We start from the raw sequence: 20,194 nt of genomic DNA, 5'->3' as shown, positions 1-20,194 counted from the left end.
GTTCAAGGCCAGCCTGGTCTACAGAGCGAGCTCCAGGAAAGGCGCAAAGCTACACAGAGAAACCCTGTCCCGAAAAACAAAACAAAACAAAAAAAAAACCTTAAACAATACCTATATTTTCCAATAATAAGTGAGTGGAAAAATATTACAAAGTGACTCCTATTGGATTCCTGTATATCTTTCTGATAATAAGAAGTGAAAAAGTCCATAAAGTTGGAAGGGGATGTAGTGAAGCCAGGTACAGGATGAGTTGAAGGGATTGGATGGAAGGTAGACATGATCAAAACACATTGTATATACGGTATCAATGGATACGTTAAAAAATTCACTAAAAATTTAAATAGTGCAATGACTTATTTCCCCAAAGATGATTCACAAATGGCCAACAACCACACATAGTTGTTTATTAGGACTATGCAAATCTGTTAAGTATCTGAGAGACTACGTAGAAATTGGGCTCTCCTTGACTGTGTAAAATGGTGTGTCTGCTGTGGGGAACTGACAAACTGTATAAGTGTTCTCTACACTGCATCTTGTCTGCAGCAGATCCAAGCACATCCAAGAGAAAACACAGACTTAAGTAGTTGTATACATGTGATGCTTGCAACATCACGACTCCCCACACCCAAAAGATGGAAATGCCCCAAGTGATGAGTGAATGAGCAAAAATGCTGTACATGTGTTACATGTTTTCTCCCATAAAAAGGAATTAAATACTGATGCATGCTGTATTGTGGATAAGCTTCCAAAGCACTATGCTAAGTGGAAGAAGTCACACGTAAAAGATCGTGTTTTTAACTATGTAAAATTTCTAGAATAGGCAAATCAGAAAGCACATGGTATCTGCACAGAGGAAGTGTGGGGCAAGAGGCCTTGAAAGTGGCTGGTCACAGGGATGGGCTACTAGGAGTGATAGAAGCATTTTGGAGCTACATAGAATTGGGGCTATATATGAATACACTAAATGCTGCTGAACTATGGTTTAAAAAAATAAGTTACATAGAGGAAAAATTGGGGGCCACCAATCTTTTTTTTTTTTTTTGCCTTACTTTCCCAGCTAACCTTGTACATTACAATACTTCTATACTATCATATAGTAGTATTTTTAGCATTTAGAAATATTACTTAATGTTCCGTTCTAAAACCCTGCTTCCTCCTGCTCCCAAACCCAACCCTAAGGCTTTTCCCATTTCTTCCTAAAATGAAATATTTCATTTCCTTAAAAATTAAGTAAAATAATTACTCCAGATGGAGACAGGTAGGACTTTGGATTTTTTCACAAGTATCTTTACTCATGAGTCAAGTACTTGGGTACCATGCATCATCTGCATTCAGTTTGCCTCTAAGTCATATCACAATCCTATATTAAGCATTGCACAATATGCACGTGGATGTCAAAACCAATTGTAATGAAATGTAAGATGGCTTGATGTGGTACAAAAGTTGAGATAGACACAAGGCATAGTGGTCCATACCTGTAACACCAGCACTTGAGGCAGAGGCAGGAGGATTCTAAGTTCAAGGTGGACCTAGGCTACATAAATCCCATATTACAAAAACAAACTAACAATCAAGTAGATACAGGAATAAACCATTCTATTCTCTCTGCATTTTCCAGTTCTTGTAAAATACACATTAAGAGTTTATGTAAATGAATGCACACACACGCATTAGACATATGGAAGTCATAGGCTTGTATTATGTAAAGCATTTACAATGATTTTTAAAACATACCTAAAACACTATTAGGCATATTTTATGCACAAAATAGAATTCAGTGTAGAAAAGATATCTTTCTATGGTACTAACAGGTGATACTCCGCACTGTTTAGGTCACCACCACTACAAATTCAACTTTGACAAAGAGAATTTTGTATAAAGCCTTGTTAGAGACTTAAGTCATTCTTTAAGCCTTATGACTTGCTCTACTGAAAGATTTAAATGTTTATTACATTTATTTATTTTGTGGTCGGGATGTGGGATGTGTTTTCCACTGTGTGCGTGGTCAGAGGACAGCTTGTAGGCGCTAGTTCTCTTTCCACCGTGTGGAGCCCAGGGATTGACCTCAGGTCATCAGACTTGGTGGCAAGTGCCTTTATCCACGGCCATCTTGCTGTCCCTTTTGCAATACTTTAAATGACCATAGGAACTATAAATAGAAAAGTATGCCTTTCATCTGGCTTTCTGAGTAGAAATATTAACACAATTTAGGGGCAGAGCACAGAATTCCTTCGTTGTTCAGTTTGTTGAACAGACTATAAGACAGCACAACATAATCAACACCATGAGAGACGTTTATTTTGTGTTAGTGTGAAGACAATATAGATTCACCGTCAGCATTACCAAAAGACAAATCCCACTCCATAATTTAGTATTATCAAGACACTGGGTCCATCAGAAATGACATCCAAAACTCTGGTGACAGCATCTTCAAGTGAAGGCTTTCCCGGACAGCTTCAGTTGTAGTGGTCGGTGAAGCGGAAAGATTTGGCATCTGGCATGTTGTACAGGTTGTTCTGTAGCTGTTTGGAACGCCGTGCTTCCAGTCGGAGCTGCCTGGCTCTCTCTTTGACAGCCTGTTGCTCTGCGATTTTTTCTATCTGTTTTCTTCTGAGCCATCTGTAGAAAGAGGCAGGATCAGATTTGGTGAATATCATACGATAAGTTTCTCACCTACAAACACATCAAAATTAACATTTCTATAATGAAATGGAGTCAAGAGACAAACTGTTTAAGTATTAACACTTCAGGCTTATTTCCCAGGCTCATTCAAGAAAGCAGTTTACACTTGGGATCAAATGCTTGAAATTAGGTCTGTCTGTGGTGAGACTGACAACTTACTTGGTTTGGTAGTAATCAAACATAAGAATTTACACGTGTTACAAGTCCCAGCCCTTTTCTAAAATATTTGCTATATTTCAATAACATACTTCTTGAAATTAGCTTGTAAAACAGTCCAGTTAAAAAAATTAGCAAGATGCAAAACTGCTGCCTCACTCTTCTTAGCAGGGAAATTCTAGAGCCTGTGCTCAGTGGCTAGAGCAGCCCTTCCTTAAAACCAAAACTAAGGCTACACATGAAAAAAGATAAAGGAAACATAAGCACCAAAAAGATAAAGGAAAAGTCCTTGCTTAGTTAAAATAACATAATAACTAACTTTATACACATCTACCTAGTATGTAAGTGTACATGATATATATATATATATATATATATATATATATATATATATATATATATATGTACTACGTGTGTGTGTGTGTGTGTGTGTGTGTGTGTGTGTGTGTGTAGTTTTCCAGAAATAAACCCAAACAATTAATAATAAAAAAAAATACTTTTTGGGTCATCAATTTCATTTTACTTTAAGCAAATTAATTACCTGTTGTAAGACTTTAGAAACAATATGATCACAATGTGTATATATATGTGTGTGTGTATATATATACATATTCTTATATATGTATATATGCTCAGGACCAATATATATATGAATATATATATATATATATATATATATATATATATATATATATATATATATATATATATATATATGTTTTTTGAGACAGGGTTTCTTTGTGTATCCCTGGCTGTCCTGGAACTTGCTCTGTAGACCAGGCTGGCCCCAAACTCACAAAGATCCACCCGAGTGCTGGGATTAAAGCATGCACCACCACTACCTGACAACAACGTATATTTTTATTGTGACTATGTTTGCAAAGAAATATTTAGAAGACAGACATTCTAGTGCTGATAGTCATGATTAGATTTCAGAGTGATGAAACTATAGTCCTTTTCCTCAATGCACACTTACTTTTTCTTTCCTAATAAAAGGTTGAGAGAGAAACAGCAGAAAGAGAAGGAAGGAATGAAGGAGGGAGGGAGGGGGAGGGGAGGAGAGGGGGGGAGGGAGGAACTTCATACAGGGAGTCAACCTTCACTCTATTCTCCAACCTTCCCAAAGGCTAAAGCTCTGAAGAGTGGTCTGTATGCTCAGGACCAATGAGGTAACAGATAACAGAAAAGACACCATCCTAGCTTTTGACCACTGCAAAGGCACAAAGGCATGTGAACCTACTGTCTAAAGGCCCTATCGCGGCCCTCGGTTCCTCTCAGGAAGAACAAACACTCCTCTTGCTTCCGGAGCTCCTCTGTCTTCCTTTCTTTCATCTGCTCCTCGTGCTTTTTCTTAAGCCATAATCGAAAAGCTTGTTGTGGGTCTCTGTTCACCTGCTGAGTAGAAAAAACAAAAACAAAAAACACATTTGCTTAATTTAGATGACATAAAACTACCTCTTAGAACCTTAATGAAGTTCTACAAGATGGCAAGTTCCCATTCAGCATTTTCAAAATACTGACTTCATCACGGCATTCCTAGCACCCAGTTCAAATGCACGCCCCTTGCATCCACTAGCACTGGTCATGCTCTGAAAGGAAGCAGCACTGGCCCATCTCATTTCTTCATCCTGTCTCAGTTAGGGATTCTATTGCTGTGAAGAGACACTATGACCATGGCAACTCTTATAAAGGAAACATTTCATTGAGGGGACTCACTTACAGTTTCAGAGGTTCAGTCCATTATCATCATGGCAGGGAACACGGCAGCGTGCAGGCCAGAGGTAGTTGAGAGTCCTACATCTTGCAGTAACTGCACATCTTCACCTCTCCCTCAACTCCTCCAAATCCAATCCCCCAGTCCCATCCCCATGTCTGTAGCAGACCACCAGCTGAGGCGTCCCCTTCTCTGGCCCCCATCTCCAGAGTTCACACAGGATCTTCAGCCTCCATCACCACCCAATCCCTTTGTCTCGGCCGCCAACTCCCACAGGCATTCCCTGGGAACCCATCAACCACACAGGCCAGGGAAGCATACAGACAATCCTCAGACCCATACTCTCTCTCCTCTCCTCCAAATCCAAGCCCCCATTCTCATCCCCCAGCTCTGTAACAGACCAACTTTGGTGGCCTCTCCTCCCTCTTTACCCCCATCCCAGGGGACTAAGCAGATCTTGGTGGCACATGCTACTTTCCTCCCTCCTTTGGGTCCCCTCAGCTTCCCCACCCCAGCCCATCTCCATTCCTAATGTCAGCTCCCAATACCTAGAAACACATTCTACTTGAACCTCCAGAGGCCACAAGTGGCAGGATCTCAGAAGCATTTCCTACCAAGCTACCCACATGCATCACATTCTCCTCAGAACCAGAGAGGGCAACAGAAGCCCAGGAATGGAACACCCATCTAACAGAGACAAGACCAGATAGCAGCACTGAGAATTTCAGTCTTCCCAAACCCAGATACCTAGACATGAGTGTAAAAACATGATCAATAATGGCCAGGACGATATGTCTCCACTACATCCTAGCCACCCTACAACAATAGGCCCTAGAAATGCAATATAGAGGAAGCACAGGACAAGGACATCAACACAATCTTTATGAATATGTTAGAGGTCCTTAAAGAGGAAATGAACACATCTATTAGATCTACGAAAACAGACAGCAGAGTGAAAGAAAGTCTTGTAAGTAGAAATAGAATCAATAAAGAAAACCCAAACTGAGGGAAAACTGAAAATAAAAAATTTAGGAATTCCTCAGGAGTAAGCATCACCAACAGAATACAAAAGGTAGAAGAGACAGTCTCAGGCATTGAAGATAAGATAGAAATAGATACTTCAGTCAAAGGAAATGTTAAATCTGAAAAATTGCAAGCATAAAGCATTCTGGAAATCCATGACACTATGAACAGACCAATTCTATGAATCATAGGGATGGAGGAAATAGAAGAAACCCAGGTCAAAGGCACAGAAAACATTTTCAACAAAGCATAAAAAAAATCCCTAATCTAAAGAAAGAGGTGTCTATCAAAGTACAAGAAGCATACAGAACACTAAATAGACTGGACCAAAAAAAAAGCCCCCTTGGCATATAATAATCACTAAATGTACAGAACAAAGAAAGAATAATAAAAGCTGCAGGGAAAAAAACCAACATATAAAGGCAGACCTATTAGAATTACACCTGACTTCTCAATGCAGACTCTAACAGCCAGAAGGTCCTGGACCCCAAGACCAGACTACTATACCCAGCAAAGTTATCAATCACAATAGATAAGAAAGACACTCCATAATGAAAACCAAATTTCAACAGTATTTATCTACAAATCCAGCCCTACAGAAGGTGCTAGAAGGAAAACTCCAACCTAAAGAGGTTAACTACATGCAAACAAACAGAATAAATAATCCTAGACCAGCAAATCAAAAGAAAAAACCCACACCACCACAAAATAACTGAAATCAACAAACACTGCCCATTGATAACTCTCAATAATGTCTCAATTCTCCAGTAAATAGATTGCAAAGATACTGCAAATCCCTTGATTCTTAAGAGCCAAAGTCTACAAACGTAATACACAGTGTGGAATAAAACACCAATTGTTAGACTAGAGAAATATTTAGAGCAGATACAATGGATAAAGAATCAAAATTCTTAATATAAAACTCAATGAGAAAAATAAAATTGAAAATAAGAAAATGGCTATATAAATAGGAAATACAGAAAGTATTGATGCTCTAGGAAAAAACAGCTTTCCCTACACCTTTGTTCTCAATAGAGAATACTTTATCCATGGCCAACAAACTGTGTGTGGTATTTTCTCTACCCTGACCAGTTCTACACCACTAGTTTGTTATCCTACAGTTTAACTCAATTCTGAGACTATCTGCCCTGAGTTAACATCCAGTCCTGTGATTCTCTTAAGCCTTGCTCAGTCCCAGAAGGCTGTTTCCACTTCAGAGGCCAAGTGAAAGCCCCTGATTTTGACCTGCAATTCCAGCTACATGTACATGACCTTTTCTTTAGGCTCAATTAATTTACTAGGGCAGTTCACAGAACTAAGGGACGAGCTTATCCTTCAGGGTTCACTATGTTAATAAAGAATATAGGAGCGGCCAGACTTCTCAGTGGGTAAAGGAGTCTGCTGCCAAGCCTAACCATCGGAGGTCTATCCCTGGCACCCACAAGAACTGGCTCTCAAAAGTTGCATTCTGATCTCCACAAGTAGGCTGTGACAAGCACCACCACTCCACCCTGCTCCCTGCAGCACACACATCAAACATTTAAAAAAAAAATGCAGCTGGGTGTGGGTGAGCCACACCTGTAATACTAGCACATGGGAGACCAGGTAGGAAGATAACAAGTTCTTCACAAGTTAAAAGATACACTTGGCACTCTTATTGCACAGAGACTAGCCTGGGCTATATGGCAAGACTGTTTCAGAAGGAAATTGACGGATATGTACAACATGATAACTCACAACCACCTGTACTGCCAGTTCTGGGGACTCTGATGACCTCTCATAGCATCCTTGAGGAGTAACAGGAAGTTCATGACTTGGTGTTTCTAGAGATCAACTCTCATTCAGAGATATCCCTTTAGAACCAGACACTAATGAATCAGGAAACCCTGGGGGATGAGGTACTCCTATCAGCAACCAGAACCCAAAACCAAATACTACAACAAAAGACTCACTTAGCATTCCTGCTCTTCAGGAGCTACACAGGCCCTTAGGGGCTCTGTGCCAAGAACAAAGGACAGAAACGTGTGTGTCTCTGTGTGTTACACATATATTCCTGCAGAGACTCTCTCTCTCTCTCTCTCTCTCTCTCTCTCTCTCTCTCTCTCTCTCTCACACACACACACACACACACACACACACACACACACACACCCTATACACACACACAAGAGAATAAAGAATTCAGATGAACAGAGTTCACTGGAAAAGGAAAATAGGAGGGGATTTGAAGTTCTTAGATCTGCTCCAGGGAACAGCAGCACTCCATTTAACAAAACTGGGGAGCTCTTCAAAGCCCTGAGTTCAGGAATCAGTTGAAGGCTTCATCACATGCTTGTGGATTAGTCCAGTCTAGCCTCTCCCTCCCCACTTCTTACTTGTATCTTTCTTATTATATCACAAACACAAACCTGTATACACATGCACACAAGCATGGGTATTATTAATGTAAAGACAAACTAAGGAGATAAGTCACACACAGTGTTAGCTGAACCATGGTAAATACACTGTGGTAAATACCTCACTCACTATTGTAGGAACTAGAAATTGTTTGAAACTTGGAAGGCTGATTGCACATCGCAAAAGTTTTACTCTGAACATTCACAAATCTTAAATTCTGCTTTAAAGGAACTTTCTTACAGTCTTGATGTTCCTCACTATAACGTGCAGCTTTATTGAAGCACTGACATATTGAATATTGAAAATATTGAAACCTTTTTAACCATACATGAGGAATGAGTTAGTTAACAATGAAATAGAAGTTAGATAGTTAAAACCAAGTGATATCTAAAAACAGATATCTAGAAAGACGTCCGTGATGAAGAGAAAGCAACCACATAATGACCTTTTAAAAATAAATATGTAAAAATTAAATATAAATAATATGTAGGATGATTTCATTCTTATTTATGTGTATGCATGGGGATCTCTGTGCATATGTGTATACTACCTGTGAGTGGGTGCCCAAGGCCTGGCATCTGATACCCTGGAGCAGGAGTTATAGGTAGCTGGGAACCACCCAGTGTGGGTGATGGAACTGAACTTTTAAGAGCCCGGACTCTTAAAAGCTGAGCCAGTCTTCCAACCCCTGTATTTTAGTTTGTTTTTTTTCTTTTCTAATTAATTTGGTGGGGCTGGAGAGATGACTCAGTGGTTAAGAGCCTTGGCTGCTTTCCCAGAGGACCTGGGTTCAATTTCCAGAACCTACACTGCAGCTCACAACTGTCTGTAACTCCAGTTCCAGGGCATCCAATGTCCTCTTCTGACCCCCTCAGGTACCAGACACACACACACAGTGCACAAACATATATGTAGGCAAACACTCATGCACATTAGTAAAAAGTAAATTAAAAATTTGGCATTTTTAAATTTGAGAAATTTTACATATGATCTCTGTCTACTCCAAAGGGACACTAGTCTGTAGGTTTGTGAGCAGAAATATGTGTAGATTTGTCCACTTTGAATGTTAAGATTAAAATGCCTTGAAATATGAATTAATATATTCTATTTTCTGTGCTAGGCAAGTTTGAATACAATTAGAATCATCTGACTTTTGTCAGGCTCCGAGGAAACTACAGAGCCATGCACATGGCACATTTTGCAAGGGTAGGTTTGGGCCGTTTTCCTTCTACTGACTCCCTTCCCTCTCCGTGGCACTGTGAGACTCCCTTCCCTATCCGTGGCACTGTGAGACTCCCTTCCCTCTCCATGGCACTGTGAGACTCCCTTCCCTCTCCGTGGCACTGTGAGACTCCCTTCCCTATCCGTGGCACTGTGTGACTCCCTTCCCTATCCGTGGCACTGTGAGACTCCCTTCCCTCTCCGTGGCACTGTGAGACTCCCTTCCCTCTCCATGGCACTGTGAGACTCCCTTCCCTATCCGTGGCACTGTGTGACTCCCTTCCCTATCCGTGGCGCTGTGTGACTCCCTTCCCTCTCCGTGGCACTGTGAGACTCCCTTCCCTCTCCGTGGCACTGTGAAACTCCCTTCCCTATCCGTGGAGCTGTGTGACTCCCTTCCCTCTCCGTGGCACTGTGAGACTCCCTTCCCTCTCCGTGGCGCTGTGTGACTCCCTTCCCTCTCCGTGGCACTGTGAGACTCCCTTCCCTCTCCGTGGCACTGTGAGACTCCCTTCCCTATCCGTGGAGCTGTGTGACTCCCTTCCCTCTCCGTGGCACTGTGAGACTCCCTTCCCTATCCGTGGCGCTGTGTGACTCCCTTCCCTATCCGTGGCGCTGTGTGACTCCCTTCCCTATCCATGGCACTGTGTGACTCCCTTCCCTATCCATGGTGCTTGTGTCTCACAGAGGATGTGCACTCACTCTGCTGTTCATGTCCTCGATCTGCTTTGCTCGCTGAACTCGCCGCATTTCTATGACCTGCTCTCTTTTCTTCTGCAGCCATGCTTTAAACACCACCTCGTTCTCCTTTTTCTTCTCGGTCTCTTCCTCTAGTTTGCGCTGTTCTTCCTACAGGGGGATTGTGAAAAGGTATTAGTAGAAAATTCATGAAGCTGTATGTGCGTCAAATAGATATATTCTGACTTCTGAAATTAGGATTCCCTGCCTCAAAACTTCCCAAATGAAAACTGCTCCTCTTTCAAATACAGGGTGGGCCTCTAGTTACTTAGGAGGGAAAACAAAAGTCTTTAAAGCAGTCAAGCAGGGACGTGTATAGTTACATGGTGTTCATTATTCACCATTGGGAATACTATGTATCTTTCGTCAACTCTTAGGTTACTTTTGGTACCAATTAATTAAACTACAGCAGTGCAAACCATGGCACATTTTAGAAGCACTATAAATTGCTTGAGCATTTTTCATTACTGTTAAGTTAGTTGTGATGAAGGTTCTGCAGTTATGAAAGAAAATACTTCACTCACTTAGAACTGTGTGGGAAATATATGTAGAAGACAAAGAATGTGGTCTAGGCCTTGTTTTAAAAACACTTTAGCCGGGCAGTGGTGGCACACGCCTTTAATCCCAGCACTTGGGAGGCAGAGGCAGGTGGATCTCTCTGAGTTTGAGGCCAGCCTGGGCTACAGAGTGCGTTCCAGGAAAGGCTCCAAAGCTACACAGAGAAACTCTGTCTCAAAAAACAAAAAACAAAAAAAACCAAACCAAAACAAAACAAAAAACCACTTTAGCCAATGTTGGGAATGTAGCTAGTTGATGGAAAGCTTGCCTAGCAGCCTTGGGTTCTATTCTCAGAACAGCAAAATACTAAAATTAAAGCAATAACTGAGTAAATAAAATACTGTAGCTTAAAAAATAAACAGGAAACAGAGAAAATATGCCAAAATTTGAGTCTGCTGATAAGGATACAGGAGTTAAGTTGTTTTATAGGAATTTGAAATTTTTTATTAAAATGTTTCTCAAGTTATTTATGTTCATAAACTAGCATTTTTTGCTATCAGAAGCACACTTAGAGACTTGGCTAACTATTAAGGAAAAATGAAATTGTATCTGATTTACCCAGCTACTGGGTAAAAAAGAAGTTATCTAAACTTGAAGGAAGCTTCTAACATCTGTTCTGTAGAACTGTAAGATCGTCAGTGAGAGGAAAAGAACGGAGTGTAGTGGGAACAGCACCGAGCTACAAGTTAGATGTGAGCCAGGATCTCTCAGGGACCGGACTGTGTCAGCGTGGGTGAGGCATCTGACTTCTTCCTGTCTATTCTCATCATTTGAGATTGCAAATGGAATTTGGAGGCATCTCATCAGGGATAGTAGTCTCTACTCTCCCTTCCCCGGGAGTGGTGCATGCTGGGCACTGCTCTACCACTGAGCTACACCCTCAGCCCGGCTCCGCTTTCAATCTAAAACTACAATCCCCCAAATCAAGGAATTATAGACACAGAAGATATATAAGGTGCACACAAATAAAATAATGATAATGCAAGTTAGCCTGTTGCCTATACTTTGTGCCTGCCCTTTTCCATGCAAGATTTGATTCTCACCTCTCATATAACCTGCTTTCACGTGTCACCTTTAAAATGACAGTGTCATTTCTGAGATTTTGTCTGGGTCTAATATAAGATGGTCTACCATCTTTTGTGATGTTTGCGAGAAAGACTCAAGGTAATGGCAGTGTTCTATACACACACATTCTCAACACTTACCCCAGCGATTTGACAACATGAAAGTAAACAAGAGCTCGCAACCATCCCTGTCTTGTGACATTGACAAAACATGGAAATTTACTCCCTTTTCAACACGAAAGCCCACTTGCCTTCCTTCTTACCTCCCTCTTTAGCTTTTCTCTCTTCCGTTCAAGCTGTTTTTGGAGTTCTTTCTGTCGTGGCGAAAGACAATATGTTGAGGTCACTGGAGAGACACCTGCAGACTGTATCCTGTGATTAGATCTCCTTTTTTTATTTAGATCTGGGTTGGCAGCAGAACTTGGACGAGTCTTGAGGTTGGAAGGTGGCTGAGGGACTTGTGCCAATAGCTCTCCTGTTGGAGAGAGAGTATGAATCTTTGCCACAGGCTCTTCTTTCTTGACACCACCAACAGTCGGGGTGGGAGACCTGAGCGGCAACTGTGAGGATTCATTTTCTGTATTATTAGCACTATTAATGGGGGGCAGAAACCCCTGACTCTCAATGTCTTGCAAATTCATAAGTTCAAACTTCCCGTCTCTCTCTACCAGTATCTTTCTGTCGTTCTCTTCACAGCTGCCGTCAGTAACTGACAGGACCACATTCTCTTGTCCCAGTTCACCAGAAATGCATAACTGGGACAGTTTTCCAGACATATTATTTTCATTCTCTAAGAAAGCTTTACCAGTATCACTGTCTTCTAACGGCGGGACTTCTAAATCAACTAGTTTGTCTTTGAACTTAAGTTTCCGCTCCCGTTTGTCGTTCACGGGCTCTTGATTCTGTAGGATTTTGTTAGCCTCTATAATTTTCTCCATAATATATCTCCTGACTTCCTCATCCTCTTCTTCCTCCAGGTCTCTCTGGTTTTCTGCTTTGAAGTCCTGGAAGGAGTTCTCACTGTCAGAGTCCGATATGGGATCCAGCGGCTGAATACTTGGGACAGAAATGAAGTCATTTCTTCTGGGCGAGGCCTCGTTTACAGGTTTATCTGGATCAGAGAGCTGTTGGCTGTGTTCTGGTTCTGGTTCATTTTCTTTCAACTCCGGGTCAAGATCGTCTTCCCTCTTGCAAGCCATCTTGAAAAAAGACATGACAGTCTACTTTCAGGTACAAGTGAGACTCTGCTCGTTTATTTGGGGGACAATTGAAACAATTTTTTTTTCTGTTCATGTGGTTTATTTTATACACAGGGGAATTTAAGAGCTTCTGGCTTACACTTTACTCTTAATATTATAACCCATATTTTGGAGCACCTCAGAGAAACACCAGAAGAAACAATGAGTCTTTGTTATCATCACTAATTCTTCAACCCTGTGTGTGTTTCACATCTGGAGCTACTCCAGCTGCAAGACCTTGTTGCAACCTTGCCTCTCAGGAGAGCTCTGCCTCCACTCATCCTGGACACTTTCAAATATGATGCAGAAAACTCCTCTTATGACCACCTTAAAAAAACTCCACTTTTGCCTTTGTTTTTTTTTTCAAATATTCTACTGCATTTATTTCTTCACCACATAACAAATCAAGATGGAGTTAAGTTTATAACAGCTGCTGTCATCAATGCCTCACATTCTTTCTGCTACTTCCCTAGAACCTGAATGACTGTTCCTATTGTCATCCTTCTGAAGTCACCGCACTTGACACCCAGTCACATTCCTTGTCATTTCATCACTAATTGATACTAATGGCCATGCACAGAATTACAGATAAATAGATATGCCGTGTGTGTGTGTGTGTGTGTATGTGTGTGTGTGTGTGTGTGTGTGTGTGTGTGTACACGCGTGCATACACAATCGTGTACATGCAAGAGCATACTAGCAACAGGAACAGCCAGGAAAGGTTCATGTCTCCTGCCTTTGCCTTCCATATATCTGATCAACAGCACAGGATCCTGGTTAATGTACTCCTACAGGTGTATTATAGCTCAGATCAGCCCTTTAGTTTCCCTCTGTCTTCATTACTCTGAAGCACTGATTTTGTCTTAAAGTTTCAGCTATTAGCGGGAAGATTATATTTTTAAAGGATTTATTTATATTAAAAGTACAAACCCATGATTTTTTTTCAGGTTTTCACCTTGGATGTACTAAATCATGTTAATTACTTATTTATTCAGATTAAAATTTCATTATCATTTGAGCTTTGTTAAATGCATATTTATTCTCATTCTCTCATTCACCCAAGCTTTAAGACACAGTATTTAAATTATCTGATGTCTCCATTTCTTATCTCCAAGATGGGGATAATGGTATTTGCTCAATACACATCAAGAAAACATTGCAAAGTTTAAATGAGATACCATTAATGAAAACTTTCATGGCTTGCAAAGCACTTTCCTAATGTAACTACCACAAGTGCTATTGGTAGTTTACACGTACCTCTATTATGCTGCCATTGCTTTTTTCTTTATCATTGATCAGCCACTCCAGGTCCTTTTCAAAGTCATCTTCATACTCCCCACTTTCTTTGGAATCAATAACTTTACTTTCATTCATTTTTCCACTTGTCAGTGGATAATGCTATACGATTTTAAAAGATAAAGATGTATGTTAAGCCAGTTTAGAGGTGGAATGAGGGCAGAGATCAGTGTTTTGGGTAAGCTAATTACCACATAGAAACATGTAACAGGAAGCGTTGTTCAGGGTAAACGTGTTTGTACCTACTCGTCAGTGGCAACACATTTCCATAGCAGACATTTCTAACAACCCTTCTACCTCCCCCAAATCTCCCAACCTAATCTATGAGATTTCTAAAGAAGATAAGAAGATGGAGGCTTAGAAAAGGATTTTCCCCATCCCCTGCCAATCAGTGAAACTCTGCCTCAGTAAATGATGTAGTCTGGGCTTTGTGTTTAGTTTTAGTTTTTAGCTATTTGAATAACTAAGGAGTTAGCAAACTGGATGATAGCCATCTCTAAAATATTAATTGTATTCTTTCCATATATTTATTCCTTTAAGCTAAACATATAAAACAGGCTTTCTTGACAAACTCAAAGGTAAGGCTTCAGTAACTTCTCAATTAGAAGTCGAGGGCAATAACATTTTGAGGTGACTTGGATAAGCCAACATCTACAGGCTTAATTGCTTACACCATCTACCTACTTACCATTTAAAAATAAGGACACTATGAATGACACAGAATAAAATAAAATTTGCTATAACACAAAAGGCATACAAAAATCTATACAAAATGCTATTTTTCCACACTCATGCCTTGGCATAATCAACTTTCTTTTCACAGAAGGGATATTGAAATTTGTTAAGATGTTTAATTTACTGTAAGAAGAAACATCTGTAGAACTAACTCCTTAATGTTTTCCCTGAGTTTTATAATAGTTCTGAACTCATAAATAATATGCATGAAATAGTTCATACTTCTGAGCTATTCAACAAAGACATTTATGCATCAGTACTTACAGAAACATCACCTATATGAAAACAAGCATCAGTATAACAAATGAAAATGTATTAGACACATCAGGAGCTATTAAAATCATATAAGTGTAAATGAAAAGAAAAAGGCATGGGTAAAGTAAATGAGAGATAAATGAAGTTGCATCAAATCTGAAGTTTAATTGAATTTCTATAACTCCAAGAGAAACAGCACCATTGGCTCTTGTGTAAACAAACAACGTAAACTTGAACTCTTGTTGCCAAGTCCCTTAAGCCTTACAAAATGAGTCATAGGATATTCAAACCTTCTGTTTCCTAATCATCGTCACCAGGACACTGTCCATATGATACACACATCAACATGCTAGAATAAAACGGTATCTTCCATGAACCAAATGACTTAGCATTTCCTATTTTATTACTGTGAATTTCACACATTTAAAGTTTAAAGTTTATCAACAATAAAAAATCTACGAAAGTGGTTCAGGCCAGATCCACCCTCAACAGTGAACTGCAGTAAGTGGCAGAAATGAATTCTTTCCTCTTAAGTATGTGAAAATTCCTGAGTGAGTAAGTGCCTGAAGACCTTCCAGTGTGGGTCCGAACCAAGTGCACAGATGTACATTATATTGGTAATTTTATTCCCAAATTAAAAAATATTTAAAAATACTTTAATCTGATACTTCGGTTCCAGTCTTATCCTATATAACGTTTTAAACAATGTTTGCTGAATCACCAAGAACCAAGAGAACAGTAAAGAGAAAACCTTTTCATATACAATAAGCATTTAGCAAAAACTTGTTTTTAAAAGCAGTTAAGCAAAAACCCACAACACTATGGAACCGTCAGGTCCATCCTTCCTGAAGCATTCTGATCAAGACTGTGGTGCTATTAAATATTTTTTTAAATTACAATCTGTTACAAGCTCTGACACTAATATTTAACAAAATTAGGTAATGATTCGTACTGAGCATCCTAAGCTAGCACCAACTAAATGGATAGTATTCCACGTGTGGAAGTTAACATTTTAGGAGTTGATTTCTTTTTTCCATGCAAGCTACCTTTCACATTCGGTAACTTTGAGAAGGGGTATAATATGACAAAAATGCAGAGCGAGCATCTAAGCCACCATCTGAGGGGTTCCCCTTGTGCATGGCTGCGGCGACGCTATGCCCCGCTGGGGAGACCCTAGGGCTTATCCTGGGAGGACCGCTTATCTCAAGAGCTTCACCCATCTCCCCTCCCACCTAGCCCAGACGTTTATCTTCTCCTCGATCCTCCCACCAGAATCTGAGTCGTCCTGCCCTCCTCTTCCGCCAAGTCCCCTCCTGCCTGTAGAAGATGCAGCAGTTGGGAGCACAGAGAAAGCCACGGGAGCTCTCCTCTCCTTTTCTAAGCTCTGACAAGGCAAGGGTGACACCCCCGGGCCGGCTCCTGCTGCAGCCAGCACCCGGCTGCCATGGCAACGGCGCGTCTCTGCGGTCTTCATCCGGGCATCCCACTACTGAGCCTCCCTAGGCTCGTGCGCAGGCGCAGAATGCACACTGCTGACACCTGCGCCTCACGTCCTGCCAGCGTTTCCCAGACCGGGAATCCACGCGTCACCTTGGGGTTTCATCACTCCGTACTAGGGCCTGGCGAGGGACTGCTACCTCGGGCGTGGGTTTTGTAAAACTCTCTCCAGATTTTGAATTTGTTGCCAAAACTTATAAAAGTGCATTTCTGTCTTCAATTTCTCAAGTTAATATTTTTTTTAAAAGATAGCAAATTGTTAATTGCTGTTTCGACTCTCAGTTTAAAAAGAAATCAGTCAAAATTTTACTTACAGAAAGGCGTTATAGGCCGGGCGGTGGTGGCACACGCCTTTAATCCCAGCACTCGGGAAGCAGAGCCAAGCGGATCTCTGTGAGTTCAAGGCCAGCTTGGGCTACAGTGTGAGATCCAGGACAGGCACCAAAATATCAAGACAGCCAACTACAGTTTTTCTGTAACTTCCCTAAAAATCCTTATGGAAAAAAGGAAAATAAGATAACATGCAGATTGCGGTGACAGATAACAGGACAGATACCCCATCCAGCCATGACGGAGCTCACAAGATAGGGTGTAATCAGAAGGGTAGGTGAGCAATGTGACACAGGCAGGTAAGAATTCATCTAAAAAGGGGGTGGATTGAGAGGAGACTAAGATAAAAAAATGTTCTCTGCAAAGTGTTTACTCCAGAGCTTTCTTTTGAAGAATAAAGGGAATTAGGGGAGACGAGCCGCCGCTTTGTTACATGGAGATAATAGCCCGTGAGAAGACAGAAGGCATCAACTCGTTTTGTGGACTCAAAATACACCAGATGGAGTGCAGCGTAGTGAAACCTCACCCATCGCAGCCCCTCAGCGATTACAAGCAGAATGCGGAAACTAATAATGTGATCTAGGGATAAACGTGGTCGCTCCTCGTTTCCCTGGAAAAGTTATTCACAGCATTAATTCCTACGAAACTGTGAGCTCCCTCTCAAGTGGAGACTGGGTTTCAAGCATGTACAAGCCCTTAGCCAGATAGCCATTGAAATGTTTGATGAGTATTTATTGAGTTCACACGTCTTTAAAATGAACGCATCGTAAAGTTTACAAGCTCATTTTATTGTGGCCAATCTAGTCATATGTGTAACTGATTTCATAATTTCCTTCTAATGCTTTCAGAGGAGAAGGATGGTTACTGAAGGAAGATGTGTTTGATGACCAGATATGAGAAACATATTTAGAAAACAGGGAACTTCAGGAAGCCGACACTCTGATAAATAGAATAATGAGAAGTACACGAAGGTGAGGGGGGAATGATGGTGGACTACTGATGTCACATTTTATGATTTCAAGTCCGGCAGGTGAAGGTACCCACTCCACCACATGCATGTATGCCATTTAATACCCTCTTGCCCTCTGAGATGAGTGTGTGTACGCCATCAACGACTGACCAAGGAGAGAAAGTGAAGAGCATGTAAGAACTGGTGGATTTAGGAAGAACCAAGTACATGAAGGAATTTGTTTGCTATTCATTATCTTTCACTTGGATTGACTTACGACATTCAAGTTTCGTCAGAGTTAATTATCAATAAGTGACTGTATTTTGCCTGTAGGGTATAGAAATACGTGAATTAAATTGCCTGTACATAAACCTGGTGTTTGTAAAATGGTGATATATTTTCCTTATCTACTGTTTAATATTAGTTATAACTGAAATTTAAATGTGTGTATTCTAAAATAATATCCAAGAAATAGATACTACCACCCTAATTTATGTCTTTGATTATACAATACATAGAAATAAGTGAGCACAGTGTAAATGTAGGTAACTTTCTATAAATGCTTTGACTTGGTAAAGACAATATAAAGCTTAAATAAATAAAGAAAATTAGATCTGTCAAACTGTGAAAGACTAAAGAGATGTGACAAAACATGTCTTCTGTAGAATTATTCAAGGTAGTATACTTTATAGAAACTATTCTGGCTTTTGCAAATTATAAGAAGATTTTGTCATTTAACAAGTAGTGAATGACTCAGTACTAACGTGCCAGATACTGCTCCATACATTTGGAGTAAGCTACTATAACCACTAGAAGCTTAACCCTGCAGCCACCTAGAGTCCAGTTGAAAAAAATCAAATGCAAAAGGCTTAAAAGATATAAAGATACTATGAAGTTCATAAGCCTCTCACAGGCCTTTGACTTTCTTTCCATCATTTCAGATTTCTGAATTCCCTGGCCAGGGCTAAGAATAGGATATTTGAAAGGAAGTGAAAGAAATCAGAGGGGATATCTAAGTGGGTTTAATTTTCTGCATTTTACACCTGTGTGTTCTACCCCCACTGCTCATTCATTTGGAGGAGTGGTTCTCAACCTTCCGAACACTTCGTCCCTTTAACAGTTTCTCACGTTGTGGTGACCCTCCGACCATAAAATTATTTTCGTTGCTACCTCATAAATGTAATTTTAGTACTGTTGGGAATTATAATGTAAATATCTGTGTTTTCCAATGGTCTTAGGAGACCCCTGGGGGTTGTGACCCATGGTTGAGAACAACCGATTTAGAGGCTGTAAGGGCTTCATAGTTGTAAAACTGTATAGTTTGAAACTAATTATTAAAATTGAGGTATTTTGTAGATTAAAATATTTGATAATGTACTGACTTTTTTTTTTGCTTAAAAAAAAGATTTAGTTATTCATGTATATGAGTGCTCTGCCTTCATGAACACAAGAAGAAGGAATCTGATCCCATTACAGATGGTTGTGAGCCACCATGTGGTTGCTGGGAATTGAACTTAGGGCCACTGGAAGAGCAGTCAGGTGTTCTTAACCGCTGAGCCATCCCTCCAGTCCCCTGACATTGTTTTTTCAACTTATATATTTATTGCCTTCCAACCGAGGGATTTCTTGCGGTCGTGGGGAGAGAAAACAGGGAACATAATAATAAATAATAACAAAAATACAAAATAATAAACAAACTACATTAATAAACTTTTTCATTGCTAACAAATACCTTATAGAAACAGTTTCTTGGGAGGGAAGTTTGACTTTGCTTGGTGGCTTCCATCCCAGGGCTAGCCAGCTCTGTTTCCGGGGCTGTAGTGAGGCGGAGTGTTCTGGCAGGAGGGTTTGTTAGAGGAAAAACTCCTCACCTGTGGTAGCCAGAAAGCAGAGAGCGAGCGACCCTGTGCTAGGTGGTTCCTTCCTTTCACCCACTCCTCCATCTAGAAAACTAGCTTGCTGCAGCTGTCCACATGGAGGGCAGGCTTTTCCTTGCCAGGAAACACCCTCACAGAGGTTCCCAGGGCCACGTTCTCCGAATTTCCTATGCACGTCTCAATCCAATCAAGTTGAAAATGTTAACCATCACATATGCTGAACAAGTTAAATGATAGGATATGGTACATCAGAAATATTTCATATCTAAATATAGGTATATAATGGAACCGACCTAATTATTAAACAAACAAACAAATATCCTTTTTAGATTTACCCTTGTGAGTCACACCAGAGGTCGGAGGACTTAAGTTTGCCTCTGACCCACAGCACAGGACAAATTCACTTCTAGCTCAAATGCCAGCAATACATTCCTTAAAACAAATGCGCTAAGGAAAAAGGTATT

General features: G+C 40.5%; 1 protein-coding gene across 4 annotated transcripts; it reads right to left on the bottom strand.

Moving 5' to 3' along the window:
- Window positions 1-2,276: 2,276 nt before the first annotated feature.
- Ccdc181 (coiled-coil domain containing 181) lies at window positions 2,277-16,556 on the bottom strand. 4 transcript variants are annotated; one of them, XM_052737441.1, is made up of 6 exons: window positions 16,310-16,556; window positions 14,049-14,189; window positions 11,817-12,752; window positions 9,896-10,042; window positions 4,079-4,233; window positions 2,277-2,619 (listed from the first exon to the last, which is right to left on the bottom strand). In XM_052737441.1, the coding sequence occupies exons 2-6, from the start codon at window positions 14,163-14,165 to the stop codon at window positions 2,457-2,459; spliced, it is 1,518 nt and encodes a 505-aa protein (XP_052593401.1). In that variant the 5' UTR covers window positions 14,166-14,189; window positions 16,310-16,556; the 3' UTR covers window positions 2,277-2,456. The 4 variants fall into 4 exon arrangements, with proteins under 4 accessions (XP_052593401.1, XP_052593400.1, XP_052593403.1 ...); XM_052737440.1 differs by having other exon boundaries at window positions 16,347-16,556; XM_052737443.1 differs by having other exon boundaries at window positions 4,079-4,230; window positions 16,347-16,556.
- Window positions 16,557-20,194: the final 3,638 nt, after the last annotated feature.

The sequence above is a fragment of the Peromyscus californicus genome, unplaced genomic scaffold, assembly GCF_007827085.1.
Source record: "Peromyscus californicus insignis strain IS unplaced genomic scaffold, ASM782708v3 Scaffold_14__1_contigs__length_90479793_seg_2, whole genome shotgun sequence".
NCBI classification, from domain to species: Eukaryota; Metazoa; Chordata; class Mammalia; order Rodentia; family Cricetidae; genus Peromyscus; species Peromyscus californicus.
Note: the sequence above shows the minus strand (reverse complement) of the source record. Positions and strands in the feature narration are given on the sequence as shown.